The 24973-nt window shown below is 43.3% G+C and overlaps 1 protein-coding gene across 1 annotated transcript in view; it reads left to right on the top strand.

The window, feature by feature from the left end:
- The window catches only part of LOC144686788 (low-density lipoprotein receptor-related protein 1-like), a 1926687-nt gene that overhangs the window by 875969 nt on the left and 1025745 nt on the right, over positions 1–24973 (top strand). Inside the window, exon 10 of the mRNA XM_078552493.1 lies at positions 15793–15936. Within this exon, the coding sequence (XP_078408619.1) occupies positions 15793–15936 (144 nt within the window). The remainder of the gene's footprint in view (positions 1–15792; positions 15937–24973) is intronic.

Below are 24973 nucleotides of genomic sequence, written 5' to 3'. Positions count from 1 at the left end.
TGAGATCTCTGTTCAGGCATGATGGGTCAAATAATGTCCTGTAAAATGGTTTGATTCTATGATTTAAACTGAATTCATGATTCAAGCAAATGTCAGCTTGGTTCTCTTTCAGACACTTCTACAAAGTTTGCAATTACCAGTTCAGGTTCTATGTCAAGAGTCTTTAATGCATTCACATAGGGATGGAGTGGTGCTCTATGTACTCTTGCTATACTTTTCTGTATTCCTACCATATATTTCTTAACACTGAGTGGCTGACTCAGTTGATATCTGCAGCTGGAGCCACAAAGTTAAAGCTAGGTTATCTTTTGTTTTTTTGAATGTTCCACCCAATTCGCAGGAGTTAAGGAAGTATCTTCTCCCCGGTTGTATAATAGTGGAGTATTTATTTCTTAGCCACTCACAGGCCCACAGTAAGACAGTATTCATATAGCACCTACTCTGATGAATATTGGCAAGCTCCAGCAGAGTTGGTAACATTGCATACAATTCAGATAATATTCCTGAGGAGAGAGCACTGAGCAAATTCTAGAGTATAGGAAAGGAGGAACAAGTGCTGGTGACAGGAGAAGCATGATTCTACTGGTCATCAATGACCCCTTGCACCATAGGATGTACAGCAATGCAGTGAAATTAGGCATTTGTGTCATAGTCACATTGGTAGTCAGTGGTAAAGGAAATAAATGATCTGACAGGATGACTGATTTATCAGTCACCTGTTTGATAGAAATCTAGGTGGTATGTATGCAAATGATGTCTGTGTTCACCAAGGAGTTGATAGGCCCAGGCTGAGTTTGCTGGCAACCTTGACTCCACTTAGCCATTCCCAGTAATTGGCCACTTAAGGAGCATCATTAACAAGGGTGGGGGGGGAGGCTGCTGGATGGCTCCACCGCACACCCGCCCCCCCCCCAACACACACACACACAACCTCCCCCCCCTCCCCCCCCAACCTTACCCCGTAAAATGGGAAACAGATTGAGGTGGTGTGAAGGCCATGTGCTGCATTTTATGAATCATCCAAAAACATGCCATCCAGGAGCGTAAAACCCAGTTTCATATAGGCTCTTCCAATCCACCCTCCTGGAAATTACTTGAGTGGTACCTGCTAACATTGCTGTCCTTACTCGGACGAGTTCTCTGCTTAAGTGTCATCAATGTTGTTAGCTCGATTTGGGTATGTTAGTGAGGCCAGAGGACCAATTTGTATCAATTCTTGGTCTTTACATTTTGGGTGCACTGTTACTCTAGTGCTGAGTCTGGCCCAGATATAATTCCAGACTCATTTCCGGGCTTTTAAATGTATTTTCAATGGATTAGCAATTTTAAATGAATCCCTTACACAATTTGCCCAACTTATACACCCCGATTGCCCATTCCACTCACTTAAAATTTACCATAAAATGTTTTACAGGCTTTTGAAAAAAATCATGGTTTCCATATGAAAAGATTTTGATATGTAAAGTAGGCATTGTTTTTTTTAAAAATTATTGATTAGACATACTAATTAGCAAGCAAAATAAAAGGGAAAACTTGGATGTGAAGGGCTGAATCTCCATCTTGGCTTGTGATAGACAGAGCTAAGAGGCCCCACAGCCTACGGATCAGATCTAAGCACTGCTGTCCTGACACATCTAGTCATGAATGGTTGTGGAAAGTTAAACAACGACAGGCAGAGGATGCTCTGCAAATATCACCATTCCCAAAGGTGAAGGAGCCCAGCACATCAGTTCAAAAGACAAAGCTGAACCATCCCAGCCTCCTCCTGAGATCTCCAGCATCACAGATGCAAGTCTTGCATCACTCCATGTGATACCAAGAAACGGCAGAAGGCACTGGATACTGCAAAGGCTATGGGCCCTGACAGCTTTCCAGCAATTGTATTGAAGACTTGTGCTCCAGAACCTGCTGTGCCCCTAGCCAAGCTGTTCCAGTATAGCTGCAACACTAGCATCTATCCAGCAATGTGTAAAATTCTCCAGATATGTCCTGTCTACGAAAAGCAGGTCAAATCCAACCAGGCCAATTACCACCCAGTCAATCCAATCTTGTTCATCAGCAAAATGGTAGAAGGGTTCATTGGCAATGCTATCAAGTGGTACTTGCTCAGCAATAACCTGCTCATTGTTGCTCTGTTTGGGTTCAGCCAGGGCCATTCAGCTCCTGATCTTATTCCAGCCTTGGTCCAAACATGGACAAAAAACCTGAAGTGAAGGGGTGAGGTGAGAGGACTGCCCTTGACATCAAAGCAGTATTTGACTGTGTGTGGCATCATGGAGCCCCAGCAAAACTGAAGTCAATGGAAATTGGGGGAAAATTCTCCACTGGCTGCAGTCATACCTAGCAGAAAGGAAGATGGTTGTGGTTGTTGGAGGTCAATCACCTCAGTCCCAGGACATTGCTGCAGGAGTTCCACAGCGCAGTGTCCTATAGCAAACCATCTTCAGGTACATCATCAATGACCTTCCCTCCATTATATGGTCAGAAGTGGGGATGTCCACTGACGAGTAGGCAATGTTCAGCACCATTCACAACACCTCAGATACTGAAGCAGTCCATGTACCTATGCAGCAAGACCTGGACAATATTCAGGCTTGGGCTGATAAGTGGCAAATAACATTCGTGCCACACAAGAGCCAGGTAATAACTATCTCCAACAGAAGAGAATGTAACCATCTCTCCTTGACATTCTATGTCATGACCATTGCTGAATCCCCCACCGTCAACATCCTGGGGGTTACCATTAACCAGAAGTTGAACTGGGCTAGCCATATAAATACTGTGGCTACAAGAGCAGGCCAGATGCTATGAATTCTGTGGTGAGTAACTCATCTCCTGACTCCCCAAGGCCTGTCCACCATTTACAAGGCACAAGTCAGGAGTGTGTTGGAATAGTCTACACTTACCTGGATGAGTGCAACTCCCACAACACTCAAGGAGCTCGACATCATCCAGGAGAAAGCAGCCTGCTTGATCGGCACCGCATCTACCTCCTTAAACATTCACTCTCTCCACCACCAGCTTACAGAGGCAGCAGGATGTACCATCTACAAGATGCACTGCAGCAACTCAGCAAATTTCCTTCGACAGCACCTTCCGCTCCCATGACTTCTACCACCTAGAACGACAAGGGCAACATATGCATGGGAGCACCACCACCTGCAAGTTGCTTTCCAAGCTACTCACCATCCTGACTTGGAAATATAAAGCTGTTCCTTCACTGTTGCTGGGTCAAAATCCTGGAACTCCCTCCAAAACAGTACTGTGTATAACTACATCACAGTGACTGCAGCAGTTCAAGAAGGCAGTTCATTACCACATTCTCGGGGGTAATTAGGAATGAGCAATAAATGCCGGCCTGTGATGCCCACATTCGATGCATAAATAAATGAAAAAAACAACCCATGCACTTTCATGACTCACAATTTACACATTTGACCCATGTATAATTTCACACACCAATTTTCACACCAGGGTCAGGTGCAGTTTGCAAGCTGTGCTGGTGTGCATGAGGTAAGTGGTTGTGGGGGCCAGCCTCAGTTCTCCAAAGTATCCCAGATTCTAACAGTGTTTAATGACCCCCTATACTTCACCCCTCACCTCTCTCCCTCACCCACCTCCAATGCCAGCCCTTGACCCTTCAGATCACCCTTGCCACTTCTATGGCCCTGATTCATCCTCCATGCCCTCACCTAGTATGCACTATGTACAATCCTCAGGTTCCATGCAAGATTGATGGAAAATATTTTACATTCTTTGGGAGTAAAAAATAAACCACGTACCATCTAATAAAAGCCCCAATATCATTGATTTAGGAGAAAAATTCCATCCTGACTTGTGGAAAAAAAAATTGTAATACTTGTGATCCTATTAGCTTGTGTCAACAAACCAGAAACCACATCATCAAAGACACAACCTTGTTTTACCACTTCTTGAAACTGTCATTCATTCTCTGATGAAAGAAACACCTCCTGTGCCAAAGCCTATTAGCACTGGAAACTCAGCCAAGTATTCAGAATGGCCGCAACCACCCAAACAATAGACTACTTTCCATGAAGGAAAGAACAGAAGGTGCTGATTTCAATTTGAAAGCAGGGTGCTTGTCAATCAATGTAAGGAGCCTCGGTGGTTAGATTTTTTTTTTGAAGTGTAGATTTTTTCAAGTGTCAAAACCAGTTTTTTTTAAATCAGCCAGAACCATTTAAATCACATGGAAAAATATGACAGCACAGGCTGACAGGACATTTTGTAACATGTTTTATGGCATCATTTAGTGGATTAACACTGAAATGCACATGAACAAATTACCTGGCTGGTCAATGTAAGTGTCAGCTTACCTTTAAAGGGAAGATCCTTAGGATGAAACATTGCATGTTCAGCGCATCTGTATGACAATACAGCACCTAATATTGACATTTAAATGCGTGAAAACACTTCACACTTTCAGAATGTTCCTGACTCCTTCGCAGGCTTTCCATTTTCTTCAGGAACTCGCCAACCCCTTTTAATGGGCTTCCAAAACCCCGCACCATCAGATAGGAATGATGTACGGGAACAAATCTGATTTTTGTCCTCCAATTGAAATGGGGATCTCGACCTTGGCGAGGGCAGATGTGCGTTTTGAATGCTAGTAATTCCCCACACTCAAAAAGGCCAAAGCAAAATGACGCAGGGTTGGGAACGCAGAGAAAGATTGGTTTTCCCCCCCAAAAAAAAAGTTAAACGTGGCCATTCGTGTATCAAAATGCACCTTCGCACCCAGACAAAAATTCGGCCTAAAATCTGAATAACAAAGAAAACACTGATGTTTGTAGAAATGTGTTTTAAGATATAACTGAAAAGTATATGTTAAACTTCCTTTGAATTTTCATGAAATTACAAAAAAAAAACTCAGATTTCCAATCTACCCTCGTTGTGCCAATGAATTTACACTGGAGGAAATTCAAGAAATGTGATCACTGTTCAGAGCTGTAGAAAGCATCAAATATCATTGCCTAACTCCAAATGGCAGCATTTGCTGACCCCAGGGAGTCACACCGCAAAATTCAAAGTAAAAGCCCATGCCTTCCTTTAATGTTTTTGTGATGGCTTTCTCAGCAGGGATGCTGAGTTTTAGGAAGAGAGGGGAAAAGAAAGGAATAATGTCATTCTTTACCCAAGCTGAGCAAAGCCTTTGCTCAGTCAAGCGTCGTGAAACAAATCACATTTAAGATCAAGTTGGAGCTCTAAGCCTTTCCTAGCTGCACATCAATGTACTCATAGTCATGTCTGTTTAAGATGGAGCCTAGCTATGAATACATTTCACTCCATAATCAAACAGTTAAATGTCAGCATGAGCTACAGATTAAGTGGACCACATGCATCGGTAAAATGAAACAGCATCAGCAAATGCAATTGTTAACCCAGAACAGTTTTAAATCTAATAATTTGGACATCCAACTTTAACTTTATAATGGCTCAGTTACTTCTCTAAGCCACTACTTCCATTAGCAGCCAGTAGCGTTCACAATTTTGAGAAAAATATTCAGAAAGTCAACAGGGAAGCAGAATACTTTACAAATGTTGTTTTCAAGACATTCTTCATATTATAGATAATTTATTAGTGCTTATTTCAACATTAAAATCCAATTTATCCTAATTTTATGCTCATGCAGTTCAGAGAATGTTTACCAGATTAATACCTGGAATGGGCTGGTTGCCTTATGAGGAAAGGTTGGACAGGCTAGGCTTGTATCTGCTGGAGTTTAGAAGAGTGATATTTGTTGCTGTCAAAAAAATTATACTTGGAATGCTTATTATGAATGCTTAAAACATTTATTTGAATTTCCTTGCTCCATTATTTTTCATTGCGGCATTAGCCCATTTAAAATGAATGGGTTAAGATTTCTGCTAAATATTTATACTCAATTTATACCCAATGGTGGATTTCAAGGAATCATGAATTGGAAATTCTACATTGATCATAGGCCTGGACTTTGGAGTGAAGAAACAGCCCTCACCCAGTGTGACCAACCATCCTGGATTCTACCGGACTATCCCACATTTGAGTGTTTGTCCTATGTCCCAGGTTGTTTCTTGCTGGGGTGCTGCTTGTCCCGTATTTTTGACCCACGATCTTTAAGCACTTGTGCATGCATGTTGTGCTCATCTTTCTGGTGGCCCACGCTTAGAGGTTTGCCAGAACACCCCCCAGTGCCAGTGCTCTCACAGCTTTGCCATTGCCAGCCAGATCCCCCCACCAAACCCTCCCACCACGCTTGTCCCCGCCACCACCCTGCACCTCACACTCCCCCGCAAACCACCCCCCACCCCACCCCCAGGGACAGCCAGCCCACCATACCAAAGTGTGCCTCAATTTTTTTTCCCAAGAGTTGCTTACCCTGCCTTCACCAGTCATCAGTTGACAGCTGCCCAGAGACTTTTCTTGAGCTTAAGAGTGACAGAGTTTTCCATTGCTGGAGATCATTTCCAGCTTGGCGCCCTCTACAGGGGATCTGTGGTGTCTGCTCTCTGGGCAAGTGATAACATGGGCCGGATTTTCAAAACAGGATGCCTGGATAAATTCCGGGTGGCAATTTCATGCCTCGGATGCAGCACTCACGTGATGCTATTTTGAAACGCCTCATTGGGCAGGAGGTGAGCTAAGCATGGTGGTGTTGAGCATCTCCAGGAAACAGGAGCTGTTTGCAGAACATGAGCCGCAGAACCTAATGGGACCTGCCGCTGCCTTGCCAAAGACAGCAGGCAGCAGCTTGGAGGACCAGTAGCGTAAAGGCATAAGACGGTGTGCAAGTGTCCAAAAACAGAGGTGAAGATGTGAATCCGACAGCAATGTTCTTATATCCACCAGAATATTCGGGTTCGCTGAGGATTCCTTTGAAAATTGCAGTCCCAGCCACTTTGGCCTGTTAACAAATTCCTAAAGGAGCTTAATGGGCTGTTAATTGGAGGTGAACAGATTCCCCATTCCCTCCTCTCCAACATCACCTTGAAATTGGATACTGTCCCAGCTGTCGGGATCCAGAGACAGAATCACAGAATCACACAGTGTAGAAGAGGCCTGTCGGCCCATCGAGTCTGCACAGACACGTGAGAAACACCTGACCTACCTACCTAATCCCATTTACCAGCACTTGGCCCATAGCCTAGAATGGGCCAAGTGCTCATCCAGGTACTTTTTGAAGGATGTGAGGCAACCCGCCTCCACCACCCTCCCAGGCAGTGCATTCCAGACATTCACCTCCCTCTGGGTAAAAATGTTTTTCCTCACATGCCCCCAAAACCTCCTGTCCCTCACCTTGAACTTGTGTCCCCTCATGACTGACCCTTCAACTAAGGGAAACAGCTGTTCCTTATCCACCCTGTCCATGCCCCTCATAATTTTGAACACCTCGATCAGGTCACCCCTGAGTCTTCTCTGCTCCAACGAAAACAACCCAAGTCTATCCAACCTCTCTTCATAACTTAAATGTTTCATCCCAGGCAACATCCTGGTGAATCTCCTCCGCACTACCTCCAGTGCAATCACATCCTTCCTATAATGTGGTGACCAGAACTGCACACAGTACTCCAGCTGCGGCCTCACCAAGGTTCTATACAACTCCAACATGACCTCCCTACTTTTGTAATCTATGCCTCAACTGATAAAGGCAAGTGTCCCATATGCCTTTTTCACCACCCCACGAACATGCCCCTCTGCCTTCAGAGATCTATGGACACACACACACCAAGATCCCTTTGTTCCTCAGAACTTCCTAGTGCCATGCCGTTCATTGAATACTTCCTTGTCAAATTACTCCTTCCAAAGTGTATCACCTCACACTTTCAGGGCTAAATTCCATCTGCCACTTTTCTGCCCATTTGACCAATCCGTCTATATCTTCCTGTAGCCCAAGACACTCAACCTCACTGTTAACCACCCGGCCAATCTTTGTGTCATCCTCAAACTTACTAATCCTACCCCCCACATAGTCATCTATGTCATTTATATAAATGACGAATAATAGAGGATTCAGCACAGATCCCTGTGGTACGCCACTGGACACGGTTTTGCAGTCACTAAAACAGCCTTCTGTCATCACCCTCTGTCTCCTACAACTAAGCAAATGTTGAATCCACCTTATCAAATTACCCTGTGTACCCCATGTGCATTTGCCTTCTTTATAAGTCTCCCATGTGGGGCCTTGTCAAAGGCTTTGCTGAAATCCATATAAACTACATCAACTGCACTATCCTCATCTACACACCTGGTCACCTCCTCAAAAAATTCAATCAAATTTGTTAGGCATGGCCTCCCTCTGACAAAGCCATGCTGACTATCCCTGATCAAACCTTGCCTCTCCAAGTGGAGATAGATTCTCTCCTTCAGAATTTTCTCCAATAGTTTCCCGACCACTGACGTGAGACTCACTGGCCTGTAGTTCCCTGGCTTATCTCTACAACCCTTCTTAAATAGCGGAACCACATTAGCTGTTCTCCAGTCCTCTGGCACGTTCCCCGTGGCCAGAGAGGAATTAAAAATTTGGATCAGAGCCCTTGCGATCTTCTCCCTTGCCTTCCTCAGCAGTCTGGGACACAAATCATCCGGACCTGGAGATTTGTCCACTTTTAAGCCTGCCAACACCTTCACTACCCTGTGACTCCCTGGCATTTTGTCAACAGTGAACTGCAACCCCCACTGGGTGGGGCCCCAGTTAGGAGCAAATGTTTTTGTAATAAAAGAGTGGGCCAGTGAGGATAAAGGCAGCCCCCTTGACCCCAGAACCTCCCTTGAAGAGGTTTCCACTCCATTAACAGTGATTTTAAAAATATATATCTTTGACCTACCTTCTGTAGGCTGCAGGGCCTCTTCCTCTCTCAGCAGTGGCCACTGTACCTAGTGGCGCTGCTGAGGCTTCTCCCTGAGGCAGACCTTGCCCCCTGAGTAAGGGATGGAAGTCCCGTCTCCAGCCAATTAACACTACTCGGAGCCTTAAATGGCTGCGGGGCTGCTGACGTTGGCAGGTTTGCATTCAGCGCCGAATTTTTCAGTGCTCTACAGGATAGAATATTTAATTTCATATAAGATAATGCACAGAAAACAAAGTAAAGAGATGAAAAGAATAAGATTATGAAATAAATTTTAAAAAGAAGAAAAATAGTTTTGTCATGGCCATACTGATGTGAAGTTATTATGACTCTTTAAAATGTAATTTTAAAAACTACACTTTAAAAGACTGAAATTCAAGATGGCTTCAGAGGACCAGCAGACACTTTTCTGGATTATGAAGCAGTACCTTCCTAGAGAATAAAGAGGACCTTCTCGATGATACTGACTCAACGTTCATCAGACTAGGGGCAGAATTGTTCGCTCGGTGGGCGCGCATCCGCCCGACCCACTCGGGCATGAATTAACACACGATGACGTCGGCCGAGCGTGCCAACGTCAACATGCGCTCTCGCGCTATTTCGCTAGGTGGACGCACAATGGAGACGGAGGCACGCCCACCATTAATCAAGAGGCCAGTTAAGGCCCTTGACACACCAATTGTCTCTGACTTTACGTAACCCACGTGATTTTTTGGCCGTCGCACGGGAAAACGGGCAGGCCACAATTAGCAAAAGCTCATCCACAGGCAGGTGAAGAAGGGTCATTGGCATTGACAATGTGAGTAGTGAGGAGTTTTGGATCAAACCTGCTGCTGGTTGCTTCTGTGAACTGGACAGCTTTAGCTCGCTTCGGAGCTGCATTCTGAGCATTTCTAGGCTTCATTTCAGGACTCATTGTTGTCTTCCAGGCCCTTGGAGGGTTCAGACCACGTGGGCCCTTCCAGGTATCAGACAGTCTTCCATAGCCCTGGTAATGGGGATTGTGGTCTCCGCTAGTGGCACATCCTCTGAGGAGGAAGAGAGGGGCAGAAAGGAGAGGAGGCCAGGTGTCCCAATGCAGCATCCAGGGGAGGGACCTGTGGGAGGAGAGGCGCAGGCACAAGGGGTGTAGGGCCAGGAGGTAGTCCAAGGCGGAAGGGGCTGTAGAAGATGTTACTTTCCTGCTGCCAGGGTTTACAGGTGGCGATGCAGTTACCTCAATATGTCTGAGGTGCAATGCCAAAGGAGGCTCCGCCTCTCAAGAAAGACAGTGACCTCCAACTGTCAGAGGATCAGGCCTGAGATCAGCTGTGACTGAGGGTTGACACCCCGTGCCAGTGGCTCTGAAGGTCACGGTGGCCCTCTACTTCTTTGCCTCCTGCTCCTTCCAGGGCTCGGTGGGGGATCTTTGTGGAGTCTCACAATCAGCTGTCCACAGTTGTGTCAAGCTGGTGACAGAACTCTGTTCAGGAATGCATTGACTTTCATTCATTACCGTATGGACGCGGCCAGCCAGGCAGAGCGAGCCAGAGGCTTTGCAGTGATTGCTGGGTTCCCCCGCATCCAGGGTGCAATCGACTGCACACATGTGGCTGTCAAGGCACCGGCGGGTGAGCCAGTGCCTTTGTCAACAGGAATGGATTCCACTCAATGAATGTGCAGATAGGTGTGATCACTTCTGCAAGTCTGTACAAGGTACATTGGCAGCTCCCACAACGCTTACATCCTGAGGCACTCCCAGGTGCTGAGGCTTCAGCCCGACTGGATGGATGGCTGCTGGGTGACAAGGGCTATACCCTCAAAAGGTGGCTCAAGACGCCTCTCCACCATCCAGGAACAGTGGTCAAGCAGCAGTACAACAGGAGGCACGCCTCCACAAGGGTGGAGGTAGAGAGAACTATAGGTCTCCTCAAGATGTGCTTCCGATGCTTGGACCATTCAGGGGGCGCACTGCAATACCCCCCAGATCGTCTGTCACTGATAGTGGTTGCATGCTGCGCTCTGCACAATCTGGCACTGGCAAGGGGGGACCCAGTGGAGGAAGAAGATCTTGACGCAGCTGCACAGGCAACAAATGATGAGTACAGTCGTGAGTCCAAGGACGAGCTCAATGAGGAGAATGCTGAGGGCATGGACGCTGACCTGCATAACCTCCAGAGAGGCAGGGACACCTGGGATGCTTCGATCCAACACTCCTTCAGCTAGTCTACGCAATAAGAACCACCACCACATGCCAGGGCTGCAGGCATATGACGAGTATGGAGCCTGCAATCGGCAACTGAGGAACACTTCGCAGGGCTCAGTCAATTCATGACCCTGGAACCACAAGGTATTCAGTCCAAGCAGCCAGGTCTCACCCCCTCATTGACATTTGCCACTCACATTCTAACACCTCTGAGGTCCACGGGGGGGATGGCAAGCTCTTAACTGTTCTTCAAAGTGACCCATACCAACATAGTACTCACCCTTCCCAATCGCAGCAGTTCGTTGAAGCACTTCCGGCACTGCGCCCACGTGCACCTCACTACATCATGGCTACTGACCCTGGATGCCACCTTCTCCCAGGCCATTTTGGTGAGGTGTGGGGTGGTGGGGGGGGGCCTCCTCCTCCCATCCCTGGGGACAAGGGTTTCCCTCCTGGCTGCAACCACCTCCAGGAGGGCTGCGAGGCACTCATCCGAGAAAGGCAGGTCCAACTGCCCCACCGACCTGCCCTCCCGCCTGCCGTGTCCAACCGCAACGGTAACCATGGAGACTTCAGCGTTCTTCCATGGCAGCCTTTCAGGGACTGCCTCAGCTGGTTTTGAATTGAACGCCGGGTCGCAATTGGACCCGGCGGACATCATGCCCCCGCCTTCCCCTTCTCGCAGATTTCCCATGCACCTTTCACGCTGGTGGGGGGGGGGCCCTTAATTGGCCCGCCAGTGTGAAATCACGGGGCGCTGCTGATTGCGGGTGGCGGGCGGCTTCCCAACCGTCCTTGCCCGCCCCCACTGAGCCTGCATGCCAAGGGTAAAATTCTGCCCTAGGCGATAAACAAAGCCCTATTGACACATTCATTGTAAAAAAATGTGGATTTACCTTTTCAAACACAAAAAGGCTATTGAAACCACAGATGGGAGAAGAATCCAACTGCTTAATGTGATTACTACTATACTTTAATTGGACCATGACGCGACACTGCTGTGAGGTCACATGATACAGCAGCCATTTTTGCCCTCTGCCAAAAGATGTTAACAGAAGTTCAAATTGAGTTTTAAGAGAAACATCTTCAGAGACTTCAAGACCGACTTCCTTCAGAGAGAGAGGGAGAGTCCTGCAAAGAGCCATCTGCCACTGCAACAGTTAAGTAGCCTAAGTATATACCTGCAATACCTTTCAAGAAGAACAAGGACTTTCTCCTCTAACCTGTTACGACACCAAGTTCACCTGAGTTCTCAACCTCTGGCAGATCTACTTCGTAGCCAAGGAGAATTCCCTGCTTTTCAAGACATTCACTTTCAGCCAAAACATCAACTCAACCAAGAAACAACGCTGAGAGATTGTTTCCGTTGGTTAAGGAATCTAAAACATTGGGGTCACAGTCTCAGGATAAAGGGCTGATCATTTAGGACTGAGATGAGGAGAAATTATTTTACTCAAAGGTTGTGGGTGCCTTCAAATTCTCTACTCCATCGGGCTGTGGATGTTCCATTCTTGAATATATTTGAGGTTGGAATAGACATTTTTTTGTCTCTCAGGGAACTAAGGGATATGGGGAGCAGGCAGGAAAATGGAGTTGATGCCCAAGATCAGTCATGATCGTATTGAATGGTGGAGCAGGCTCGATGGGCCATGTGGTCTACTCCTGCTCCTATTTCTCATGTTCTTATGTCTGATTCCATCCTTAATACCAGTTAACGCTGATAGCCTCATCATTATTTTTACAGCAAAATCTGGGCAATCATCTCATGCTGCCGAAAAGAAAAAAATATTCATAATTTGACAAAAGAAAATGCTACCATTCAAATTATTTTTCTAAGGCCTTTTGAAATTTTTGTACGCACTTAGTAATCAAGTGCATAAATGTTCAGTGCAACTTTTTAACTATTTAATATTAACGTATAAAAAATATTGTGTATGTATAATTATTAAAGATATTCAAAAATGATTGCACACTGCAGGATTGCAATAAAAAATATTAAATTACATACAGATAAATCATGTGTTTGTTAAAACTAATGCATTGAATAATTTTCATTTCATATTTAAGATGCTGTAAGATACCAATATCAATAATAAAATATTTTGTGTGCATCCGAATCTTGTTTGTTTTCTAGTCATTATGTAATTCACAAAATTTATTCAATTGAACTGGCTGGTCACACTGTCCCTTAATTTCTTGGAACAAGAAGTGAATTCAAGCCAAACTGAGAGCATGAAATTCTTTTTGGTCTACTAGCTGTGTGTACCCTACATTTGAGTATTCTCAACTCCATTCGTAATCAGTATAGAACAGCTGATGGGGTGAATTGATTTTGCAGAGGGTAAGGTTAAGAAACATGCTTGAGGCAGAGTTGAGGGAGCTTTATTTTACACTTGGCCAGTGACGTATCAGCTCTGACTTAACTCATTCAAAATTCATCCACTTGTGCAGAATTCAAATCGGGCCCATCGAGGACTAAGAGCCCCTGGTCTGGCAAGTTAAAAGGTGTACCAGCACAATCAATTAATATTTTTCAATATACAAAATATGAATACACAGGAAAAAATGGAAACTATTAAGTTCAGTGATGCTGGCGGGATCTTGCACACAATCAGAGAATGTCAGATTTACAGGTGGTTTCTGTGATTTTTCAGTATGCACTTGCTATGTGTGAGGCTGTGGATACAGTAGCATATGGGCTCTCAAAATATACCATATAGCTGGGCAAGATTATTGCAACATAACATCTATTGACATTGTACCTTCATTATGGATTCAATAGCGTGAAAATAAAATCTGTTGCTGTTATTTGGGAGATTCACACTAGAGAATTTTGAAGTATATTTAACATATTCCCACACATTTTGTAACAAAAATATGTTTTGACTTTACAATCTCAGAAGATATTTTCTAGACACACTCTGAAACTGGGCTTTGGTTCTCAAAATATTTGTGGTTTGCTTTTCCCAAATTTTTATTCATTTCTGGCATGTTTCACTTGATTGAAGGACAGAAAGCAAGTATGTTTTTGTTTTTGCAACCTTTGTTTGATTTATTTCCCCAAAGAATTTGCAGTAAAGTGAAGATAAGAGGGCTGTATTCAGAGATAATAATGTCTGTGTCAAATTCTGAAACACAGACAGCATTAACAACCCTCGGATCCTGATGATTCTACTTTGTGTGTTAGTTGCCAAAAAGCGAGAGTGTGTTATGCTTTTGTGTATAAATCATATGATTTTTATGTACATATTTAAACATTTCCTCTTGTTCTACAATACTTTGAACATATCAAGTAGAGCTAAACAAACCTGACTGTGTTAAAAGAATCAACTTTACAAGGTACTGAATCATGACAAAAAAAATTTAAACTTGCAAGTGGTCAAACTCCTGATCCCTTCAATCCAAAATCATTAGGGAAGGGAAAGCACTTAATTGAAATAGTTCACTTGATTAGTTTGTCAAAAGGCAGGGTCTTTTATTTTGTTTGGCCCTAGTCTCATTTCACAGACTACTTGTAGTAGTTATGTTCAAATATAAACAGCATTTGTGCCTGGTCAGGTAACTTATAAAATTGATGCACATCAAGTGAGCTAGTTTATTTAGTATATTGTTGAGCAAAATAAAATCTGTAATTTGAGCATGCATATAAAAAAAAAATCAAAAATAAATTCACAGTGGTCGTTTCTTTACCTCCAGCGCTGAATGAATGTTGAATAATTCATTGGAATCCCAGTAGTTCCAAAGTAGCCAATTATGAGTGTTTTCATTTGCTAAATTACAGGATTACTGCATTTCCGGAATAAATATTTCTTGATTTCTTAGAACCTGGTTTATATTCACCTTGTGCCTTGTTCATTTTTTGCATTGTAATGTTGTTTCGGAAGATTTAATTTGCTTGATGCCATTTTGCATCTCAATTTATTTTTTGGTGGCATCTAACCAATAATGCAAATTATTCAAAAACAGGCCGACCGTGTAATTTATCTCCAATTTGAGTACGCACTGCAGTACAGTAGGTCTGCAAGGGGAGAACTGCAGGTGCTTGACAGGAGGGATCATGCTTCAGTGCAAAGTAAAACACAATACAAATCAATTTTATGGGAAAAATATATAAAATGTTTCTAGATCAAGTTCAGTGGATATTAATTGGATGTACATGATATTTTTCTGGCATAGATTGTTGCAGAAAACTTAACCAAGTCCGTCATACTGAAATTTAGACAAAGATTGCAACCTGTGAAGTGCCTTAGGGTGGTTGACTATTAAAGGCACGATGCACATACAAGTTGTTGCTGTTTTTTGTTGTAGTCCTTGTTTTGATTTTATCAGCAACAAATACACACAAAAACAGGTGCGCCGGTGTGCACACACATACTTATTGATATAATCATCATGGGCTGTCCCTCAATTCAAGAGGACGACCCACAAGGTAGTGCAAGATTTGTGTCCTTTCCTTTCCTTCTCTGCCACCACTGGGCCTCATCTTTAAGATGTTGTGACTCAAAGCATGTGGCAGCTTGATGGACAAGCTGTCACCATTCTATAATCTTGGGAACTGTACAATAGGTTACAGGGTTTATTGTCAAATTTATCTAAATTCACTTTCTCAATTTATTTCAACAATTGGTAATTTATGAGGGAAAAATTGGTTACGGTTTACATTTGTTTGTCTCAGGTGGAGGATTATCATAATTCCACCTTCAATCATATTGATTTTCTAGTTACCTGTCTAAAAGGAATTTTCTCATTGATTTTCTCAGTTAGAAGCCATGCTTGTGAGCTGGATCTGTATGATAAACCCGGAGGATGCTCTCACATCTGCCTACTCAGCAGCAGCCACAAGGCAAGGACCTGTCGTTGCAGGACTGGCTACACCTTAGGGAATGATGGGAAGTCTTGCAAAAGTAAGTCAACACCCATGTTTCAACACAGATCCGTTTCTGTTAAAAAGTCTTTTTGGTGAAGCATCTAATTCAATAAAGCAAAGTACTTGCAGATAACAATTTGGGGGTACAAAATTAATGCATTAATAAATAACACTGTATTTAGCCATATTATAAAAGCATCTGCTCTTTCATCTTTCTGTTGCATTTTACAGGCTAACCATGTTGCAATTGTTTTTTTTTACACACTGTATCTACTTCCACTGAGTAGACAGATTTAGGATGTGAGTTCTGAATTGATCCATAGCGGACAAATCTTAATGAATCTGAATTACAATGTTCCCAGTTTAAGATCAGATGTTTCATCTGTCCTGTAAAGTAAACCTACTTCTCCCTTTATGCTCAGTGATCTTCTGGCATATTTCACTGTAAATAGAGAGAATGTATTAATGAGCAATCAAGAAAAATTAACTTAAGCTACATACAATGTTAGAGTCGATTTCCTTGTACTTATTTAAATCACTCCAGTATTAGTGGCCATAACTTCAGCTGCCAAAGCCTTAAGCACTGGAATTCCCTTCCGAAACATTTCAGCCTCCCTTTCTTCCGTTAAGATGCTTCTTGAAACATACCTCTTTGGCCAAGTTTTTGGTTTTCTGTCCTAATGCCTATGTAGCTTGTAATAGGAAGCACAGCTGCCAATTTGTGCACAGCAAACTCATTACAACATAAGAAATAGGAGCAGGAGTAGGCCATTCAGCCGGTCAAGCTTACTCTACCATTCAATAAGCTCATGGCTGATCTGATTGTGGCCTTAACTCTACTTTTCTGCCTGCCCTCATCCTCACCCCTTCGCCACTCCCCCTCACCACTTCGCCACCCCCCCCCCCCCCCCATAACCCTTGATGAACTTGCTGATCAAAATCTGACTAACTCAGCCTTGAATATGTTAATGACCCAGCCTCCACTGCTCACTGCTCTCTGCGGAAGAGACTTCCAAAGATTCATGACCCATCTTGGTCATATATTGGAGACCCTTTACTTTTAAACTGTGTCCCCTAGTTCTAGATTCCCCCACGAGGGGAAACACTCTCTCAGTATCGACCCTATCAAGCCTCTCAGTATCTTACATGTTTCAATAAGATCAGCTCTCATTCTTCTAAACTCCAAAAAATACAGGCCCAATCTGTTCAACCTTTCCTCATCAGACAACCCTGTCATCCCAAGAATCAACCAAGAGAACCTTTTCCAAAGCAAGTATATCACTCCCTAAGTAAGGAGACTACAACTGCACACAAAACTTGAGGAGTAATCTCAGCATTGCCCTGTGCAGTTGTAGCAAGACTTTTCTACTCCATCCCTCTTACAATAAGGGCTAATATTCCATTTGCCTTTCTAATTACTTGCTGTACCTGCATGCTAACTTTTTATGATTCATGTATGAAGACACCCAGCTCCCTCTGTGCTGTTGACTCTCTCCATTTAAATAATATTCTGCTTTCCTATTCTTCCTGTCAAAGTGGACAGCCTCACATTTTCCCAAATTATACTGCATCTGTCCACTCACTTAACCTCTCACTGTGCAACCTCTTTGTATCCTCTACTGAGCTTGCTTTCCTTCCTAGCATCAGCAAATCTGGTTACAATACAGTTGGTCCCTCCATCTAAGTGTCACAGACAGAGTTTTTTGCGTTTTAGTGTTTTCCATGATCAAAGTGATTTAAAGTGTGAGGTTAATGTGTTTTCTTACCCTCAGAGTGGCTAGTCCCAATGTAAATATTCCAACATTGAGCTTTTGTGAATTGATAAATAAAGCAGATTATTTATTCTCACGCGCTTGCCATGGAGGTTTAAGCATGACATTTCACACACGCTATCACACACACACAAAGATTTTTTAAAAATACGATTACAATCTGGAATTATTTCAGTCCATTTCATAACAGGCCTGTAGTTTCTTAGATGAATGAATTCTTTAGCTGGAATGCAGGTCTTGTAAAAGCTGGGGGTTCTCAGTAAGCTGCGAGGCTTCTTGTAGTTGAATTATTAGAAGGTCAGCTGTCAAGTGAACTTGAAGTTGGGGCAGGTTGGGTGGTTAGTCCTTCTCCCACTTTCATGGTAAAGCTGTATATTACCTTGGCTGCATAATTGCCTTGCAGCTGCTTTGATGGCTTAGATGGTGTTTCTGATGGTATGTGCTTCAGGACAGCTTCTTCTGTTATCTTTTAAAAGCAGGTAACAAACATGGCTGCCTTGCCCATGTGACCTCCAAAAGTCCTTTTGCAAATAAGGTGGTGTGTTCGACTGATGAATCTCCTTTGTTGTAGCTTCCCACATCCTGAGTGTTTCAGGCAGCCAAGATCTTTGTGTTCAGGATGAGGAGCCATCCCAATACAATGAAAGGTGGATGAGATCCATTTCAAATTTGTCTAGCACCCATTGAGTTTTGATGTCTCTATTGTCCATGGTCCTTTCTGTAGGTGGTCCACCCTTAACAAAAGGGATGTGTGAATTTTACAAGTGGTTGTGATTGCCCATATTTTAATTAGGTATTGCTTGAGTTTCAAGACTGTCTGGAACTGAATACTGCCAAGTCATATGCTATGTTACAGTCATTTTAAACAGCTTTTGGCGTACATTTTTTTACATATAGCTTTAAATTTTGTAATATATTCATGCCTGTACTGGGCAGGACACAAGTACAGATCATAGGTAGTTGAGGCCCAAGTACTAATCCCTGTGGTACTCCATGAGTTACGATTTGCCAAGTTGAAAATGGCCCTTTTATCCTGACTCTCTGTTTCCTGTTATTTGACCAATCTTCTATATAAGCTAATATATCACCCCCAACATCATGAGCCTCTATGTTGTATAGTAACCTTTTATGTGGTACCTTATCGAATGCCTTTTGGAAATCAAAATACATTACACCTACTGGTTCCCCTTTATCCAGGGTGCTTGTTACACCCTCAAAGAACTTCAGTAAATTTTTATGGGGAGTAAGGGTGTGGGGATCAGTGTTAGGGGGCTTCACACTCATCTACCAAACTGACCTGATGTCCCAGCAAATGGAGGAGGGCCATTTAATCTTCCCCGCCTCAGCATCCACCTATCACATATATGAAAATATGGCCCAGGGAGTTCTGTGTTTCATTTCAGGCATCTAATTTTAATCAGAGAAGGAGCCTTATGTTGTATCCAGGTTAGACCCGGACTCCACATTCACATTACAACTTTAGCTTTGATGCAAAGCAAAAAGATTCACATTACCATTTCTATTAGCTTAATTCTCCTCTGAAGTTATTACTAATCATACATTAGGGATGAATGAGAGTAACATTATTCATTTGACATCGTTCAGTTTATCATTCAATCAGATTAAGCAATGTCATAAATATTGAGTAGTTAATATACAAAAGATGAGAAATAATTCAATTAATGTTTTACAACAAGGTGCGTGATAGTGTGATCAATACTAAACTGTTTATTTTCTATTGTAACATTTTACTAAACCCAAATAAGGGGTTGTCAATATTATTGACAGTTAGGTAAACAGAAGTGATGGGTAAGTTTCAGTTATCTGACACATAACAAAGCTGTGTGCCGCTTATCAAGTAGGACATTTTATTAACTTGCCTCCATTCATGCTTTACTCGCCATAAACAAAACCACCAGAAATCAGTGCTAGAAAGGAATAAAATAAACCTTTTGATACTGCCAAGTAGTTCATCAGCAGGATAGGAACAGGCCACATGGGATCAGATGCAACAAAAAAGCAGATAAACAATGAATAGCTGGCAATGAATGGATTATGCACATAGATATTTCATGGAAACTAGGGAATTGCTTTGTTTTCTAGCTTAACAAAGCTGTAAATCTCGAGGCTACCTGGTGCCTGTCGTTTTCCAATGCTGGTCACAGAAAGCTTTTCAATTTTGCAATAACCTCTTGATACTGTCACTATAGAAACATTTATCACCTATATCTTTCCACAGCCTTTCCAATTTATTCACCCTTGTCTGCCCATACTTTCTAGCACAAGTAACTTGATCCAGTTAAACTCCAGATTGCAGGAATTAAATATTAATTGCTTGTTTTGTATTTTTTCCTTTGAGTTTAATGCACTGATCAAGGTCAGAGATGTCAGTTCAGTAATTGCAGCAGTTTTTACACTTTTGGTATAAAAAAGGACCCACAGTTCCATTCCTTTAAACTGCCCTTTATCAAGGACAATTGGAAGCTGTGGATGCACTGCATTTTCCAGTGTTGTTGGTGTTGGCTGTAACATTACAAGTCAGAATCTTTTGACACTACTTGTATCACACCATGACTTCTATGGACACCTCCTCCTCTGTCCATTGGCTTTGTGTGTAGGTTTTCCATTTCTTCCACAAACTACAAAGTTGGAACAGGAGATCTTTGTTGTCAACTCTACATCAGGCATACTTCTTGAAGAAATGCTGCATCTAGTTGCCCATAAAGCGCCAAGCAGTACCAACACATCTCAACTACATCACTTATCTTCAGCGACCAGCTCTCCATTCTGACAGGAAAAATTTCCATACAAATGCTTAAAAAAAAAGATGTGTTCACATTGTATATGCCTGCCCTTCTAGATTACACATAAGTCTGTAAAAACAAATCTGCAAATACAATAGTAGTTTTACATCGGGAGAAAAAATCCTTTCACTATTCTGCTTCATCAATATAGCCTCTCTTACTGAGAAATTTTAGTGAATGTCTAGGTTCATGGTAAATTATGGTGCGGGGGTGGGTGGCTGAGGTTTGAGAATGTAGCCAAAGGTTTCGGGGGAGGGGAGGCTGAGAGAGCCAGGGTTGTTTGCAGGGGTGTGGGGGATGGAGCGGAACCAGGGAGCCAGGTGAGTGAGGGCGACCGGGCTGCGGGGGGGAGCTAGAATTAAAAGCACATTAATGAAAGCATTTAAAATGGCTAAAAGCATTTAAAGCAAATTGAGCTGAAGGCAGACCTCAAGGAGCACATCTTCAGCTCTTGACATCAAAGGGGATGTGGCTTTACTCGAACTGCACAAAGCTGCCAGGCCTCCCTCCTCACCTTGCTGGTGGATCCAAGCTGCCAATGATAGGCTGCAGTGGGAACTTTATGTGAAAGGTGACAATGTTGTTTTAAATGCAATCAGCAGTTTACACCTCTGGCTTTGCCGCTGACTGCAAGATCCAGGCCACTGTGTCCAATTCTGGGTCCCTTGTTCTTGCAAATATGTGAATGTTTTGGGGAGGGTACTGAAGAGGTTCACCAGGATGATTCCAACATTGAGGGATTAGCGTTCTGTAGATGGCTGAAAGAGCTGGAGTTATTCTCCTTTACAACAACAACTTATATTTATATCATGTCTTTAACATAATAGAACGTTCCAAGGCATGTTCCACAGGAGATTTGTTAAAGCAGAATTAGACACCAAGCTAGATAAAGCGATATGAGAGCAGATGGTCCAAAGGATGGTGAAAGAGGCAGATTTTAAGTAATTCCAGTAATAGCTGCAAATCAGCAGGTGAACGGGAGAAAAGAACTTGGTGAAATTGAAATCACTAGGGAAATGGTACTGAGCAAATAGATGGAGCTGCGGCTGGCAAGTCTCCGGGTCCCGACGGACTACATCCTAGGATCTTAAAAGAGGCGGCTAATGAGGTAGTCGATGCGCTGGTGTTATTTTTCAAAAATCTGATAGATTCTGGAAAGGTTCCATCAGATTAGAAAGTAGCAAATATAACCCCTGTGTTCAAGAAGGGAGGGAGGGAGGCAGAAAACAGGAAACTATAGGCCAGTTAGCTTGACGTTTGTCATGGGGAAGTTATTAGAATTGATCATTAAGAAGGGTACAGCTGGGCACTTATTAGAGCTCACAGTAATTGGGGAGAGTCAGCATGGATTTGTGAAAGAAAATTCATGTTTAACCAATTTATTGTAGTTTTTTGAAAGAATACCATAAAGTAACATACAGTGGATAAAGTGGAGCTTGTAGATGTACTGTACTAGGCTTTCCAAAGGTATTTGATAACATGTCACATCAATGATTATTATGGAAAATAAAAGTGCATGGTGGAGGAGGTAACATAGTAGCATGGAAAGAAGATTGGCTGGCTGGCAGAAAGCGGAGAGTATGCACAAGTGGGTCTTTTTCTGATTGGCTGGATGTGATGAGTGGAGTCCCACAGGAGTCTGTACTGGGGCCTCAACTGTTTATGATTTACATCAATGACTTATATGAGGGGAGTGAAGACATGGTAGCTAAATTTGCAGATGACACAAAGATAAGTATGAAAGTATGCTGTGAAGAGGACATGAAGAGGTTGCATATGGATATGGATAGGTTGAGTGAGTGGGCAAAGTTCTGGCAAATGGAGTTTAATGTGGGAAAATGTTCACTTTGGCAGGAAGAGCAAAAAACAGAGTATTACTTAAATGGAGAACCTTGCATAATTCTAAGATGCAGAGAGATCTAGGTGTTCTAGTACATGAGTCACAAAAAGTTAGTATGCAGGTACAGCAAGTAATTAAGAAGGCTAATGGAATGTTATCCTTTATTCTGAGAGGGATTGAACATAAAAGTAAGGATGTTATGCTTCAGTTATACAGGGCATTGGTGAGACTGCACCTCGAATATTATGTGCACCCTTATTTAAGGAAGGATGTAAATGCATTGGAGGCGGTTCAAAGGAGGTTTACTAGATTGATACCTGGAACAAGTGTGTTGTCTTATAAAGAAAGGTTGGACATCTGGGCTTGTTTCCAGTGGAGTTTAGAAGAGTGAGGAGTGATTTGATTGAAGTATACAAGATACTGAACGGCCTTGACAAGGTGGACATCTAAAGGATGTTTCCTCTTGTGGGTGAATCCAGAACTAGGGGGCACTGTTTTAAAATTAGGAGTTGGTCTTTTAGGACAGAGATGAGGAGAATTTGTTTCTCTCAGAGGACTGTGTGATTTTGGAACTCTGCCTCAGAAGGCGGTGGAGGCGGGGTCATTGAATATTTTTAAGGCAGAGGTAGATAGATTCTTGTTAGGCAATGGAATCAAAGGTTATCAGGGTTAGATGGGAACATGGAAATCGAAACACAAGAAGATCAGCCATGATCTTATTGAATGGCGGAGCAGGCTCGAGGGGCCGAATGGTCTACTCCTGTTCCTATTTCTTATGTTCTTATATTCTTAAGGAGTGTTTTAAAAGAAGAAAGAGAGAGATTCGCAGAGGTTTACAGAGGGAAGTCATGGCTTAGGGGCCAGGCAGCTGAAGGCATGACCACCAATGGTGGAGAAATTAAAATTGGGGCTGGTTAGGAGGCCAGAATTAGATGAGCACGGATATCTTGGAGCGTTGTGAGGCTGGAAGATGTTACAGAGATAGGGAGGGTGGAGACCACGGGGGAATTTGAATACAAGGATGATGTTATCTTTGCATTCCAGCATGATCCTGGAATGGTGAGCAGTTTTAGTGCATGAGAGCAGGACCTAATAGTGAGAACAAGGACTTTGAATGAAAGATGAGAGGAGCAGAACAAGGTGAGACACTCAAAGGAGGAAGAAGTGCCAGTGAAGTAGCGGGTCAGGCCAAGGTGTGATTTGTTGTTGAGAGACATACTGCCCTGCTATGATCTTGTAGGGGCGAATGGTGGAAGTTATGTCCAGGTGGGGAAGCTTCATTAGGGGAAAAGTGTCATTACACTTCAACCATGTTTCTATACTCATGATAGCCGAAGTCTGAGCTTGCATGGCAGCAAGCTGACCTTCCGGGACAGTAATCTGAATTTCCAATGCAGTACTCACACTTTTGGTGGAAGGTGAGACATCGGCTGTCAGAATCTGCACCATTGTTGGGTCCACAGATGTGTTGATAGAGTTCACCACCAATTCCATGCTGGAAAGGATGGGCTCCAAGCTCTGCATAATGCCCTGTACCAAGATGGTTCTGGCTGTCTCCATGCTCCTTGACATTGAATGTAGGCTTCTCTATGCAGCAAGCATCTTGTGCATGCACCCATCAACTTCCTTCTGCAATCTGGACAATCAAAGTCCTCATCTGAGTCCCCTGCTGCAGAACTCTTGTATTTGCCAGTAGAGCAGGTGTTATGGCTGACCATAGTGGTGGAAGTTGTTATTCAACATGATCAGGAATATATAGTTGAATTTACATGGCCTGACTGTGACCCCATTTAAAAGGTAGTTTTGTGGATGAATTTTGCCTATACATCCTCCAGAGATAGCATTGTGAGGAAGTATCAATTGCTGAATTTCTGAACAGTGTATTGCATTACTCACGAGGAGGGTGCTTCACATAAAGAACTGCAGCTCCACATTAATCTTTCAATTGCTATTATTATTAGTGCAAAACAACACAAAACATTTAAAGTGGCAAGCAATTCGGAGCTTAGGTACTGCAGGCCATTATGCAGTCTCTGGGGATTGTTGTGTCACTTACCTTAGACTCATCAACATGTTCAAGGGGATGAATTCCACAAAAGAAAAGTTAAATGAAGTAGCTGTTTTGTAACAACTACATTGTCAGTTATTATGCATGTGTTTTTATAAACAGGATGGTAAAATTCACAGAAGTGAAGTGAGCTGGTGTTAATGCTATCCTTACTCCCCACAGCACAGTTCTGCCTGTTATCTAACCATGTGTAGATTCTGCTTCTATGTGCAGGATTTTCCGCACCCGCCCGCCACCGGGATCTTCCAGTCCCGCCGCAAGTCAATGGACTTCTGGCTGGGGCGCCGCCTCACCCACGGCGGGTCCCACCCGCGACAGGACCGGAAAATCCCAGCCTATATCTTCTAAGGTATGCGCAGTATCAGTACCTGAACTGGTGGCTGTGACTGTGAAAATAAGCGACAAGAGGTGGAATTTAATGCCACCCTGGTGGTGAGTTCGGAAGGGGGTGGGGGAGTGGGGGGGCAGGGGGAATTTAATTATGCGGGAGGGTATGGGGTTCCCAGCACCGCCTGACTAAGTGCAGGGCATGAAGGCTTGATACGATCCCTGTAGAGATTGAAAACTTTTTAAAAAAATATTAACATTTC

The sequence above is a fragment of the Cetorhinus maximus genome, chromosome 11 (genome assembly GCF_964194155.1).
Source record: "Cetorhinus maximus chromosome 11, sCetMax3.hap1.1, whole genome shotgun sequence".
Lineage (NCBI taxonomy): Eukaryota > Metazoa > Chordata > Chondrichthyes > Lamniformes > Cetorhinidae > Cetorhinus > Cetorhinus maximus.
Note: the sequence above shows the minus strand (reverse complement) of the source record. Positions and strands in the feature narration are given on the sequence as shown.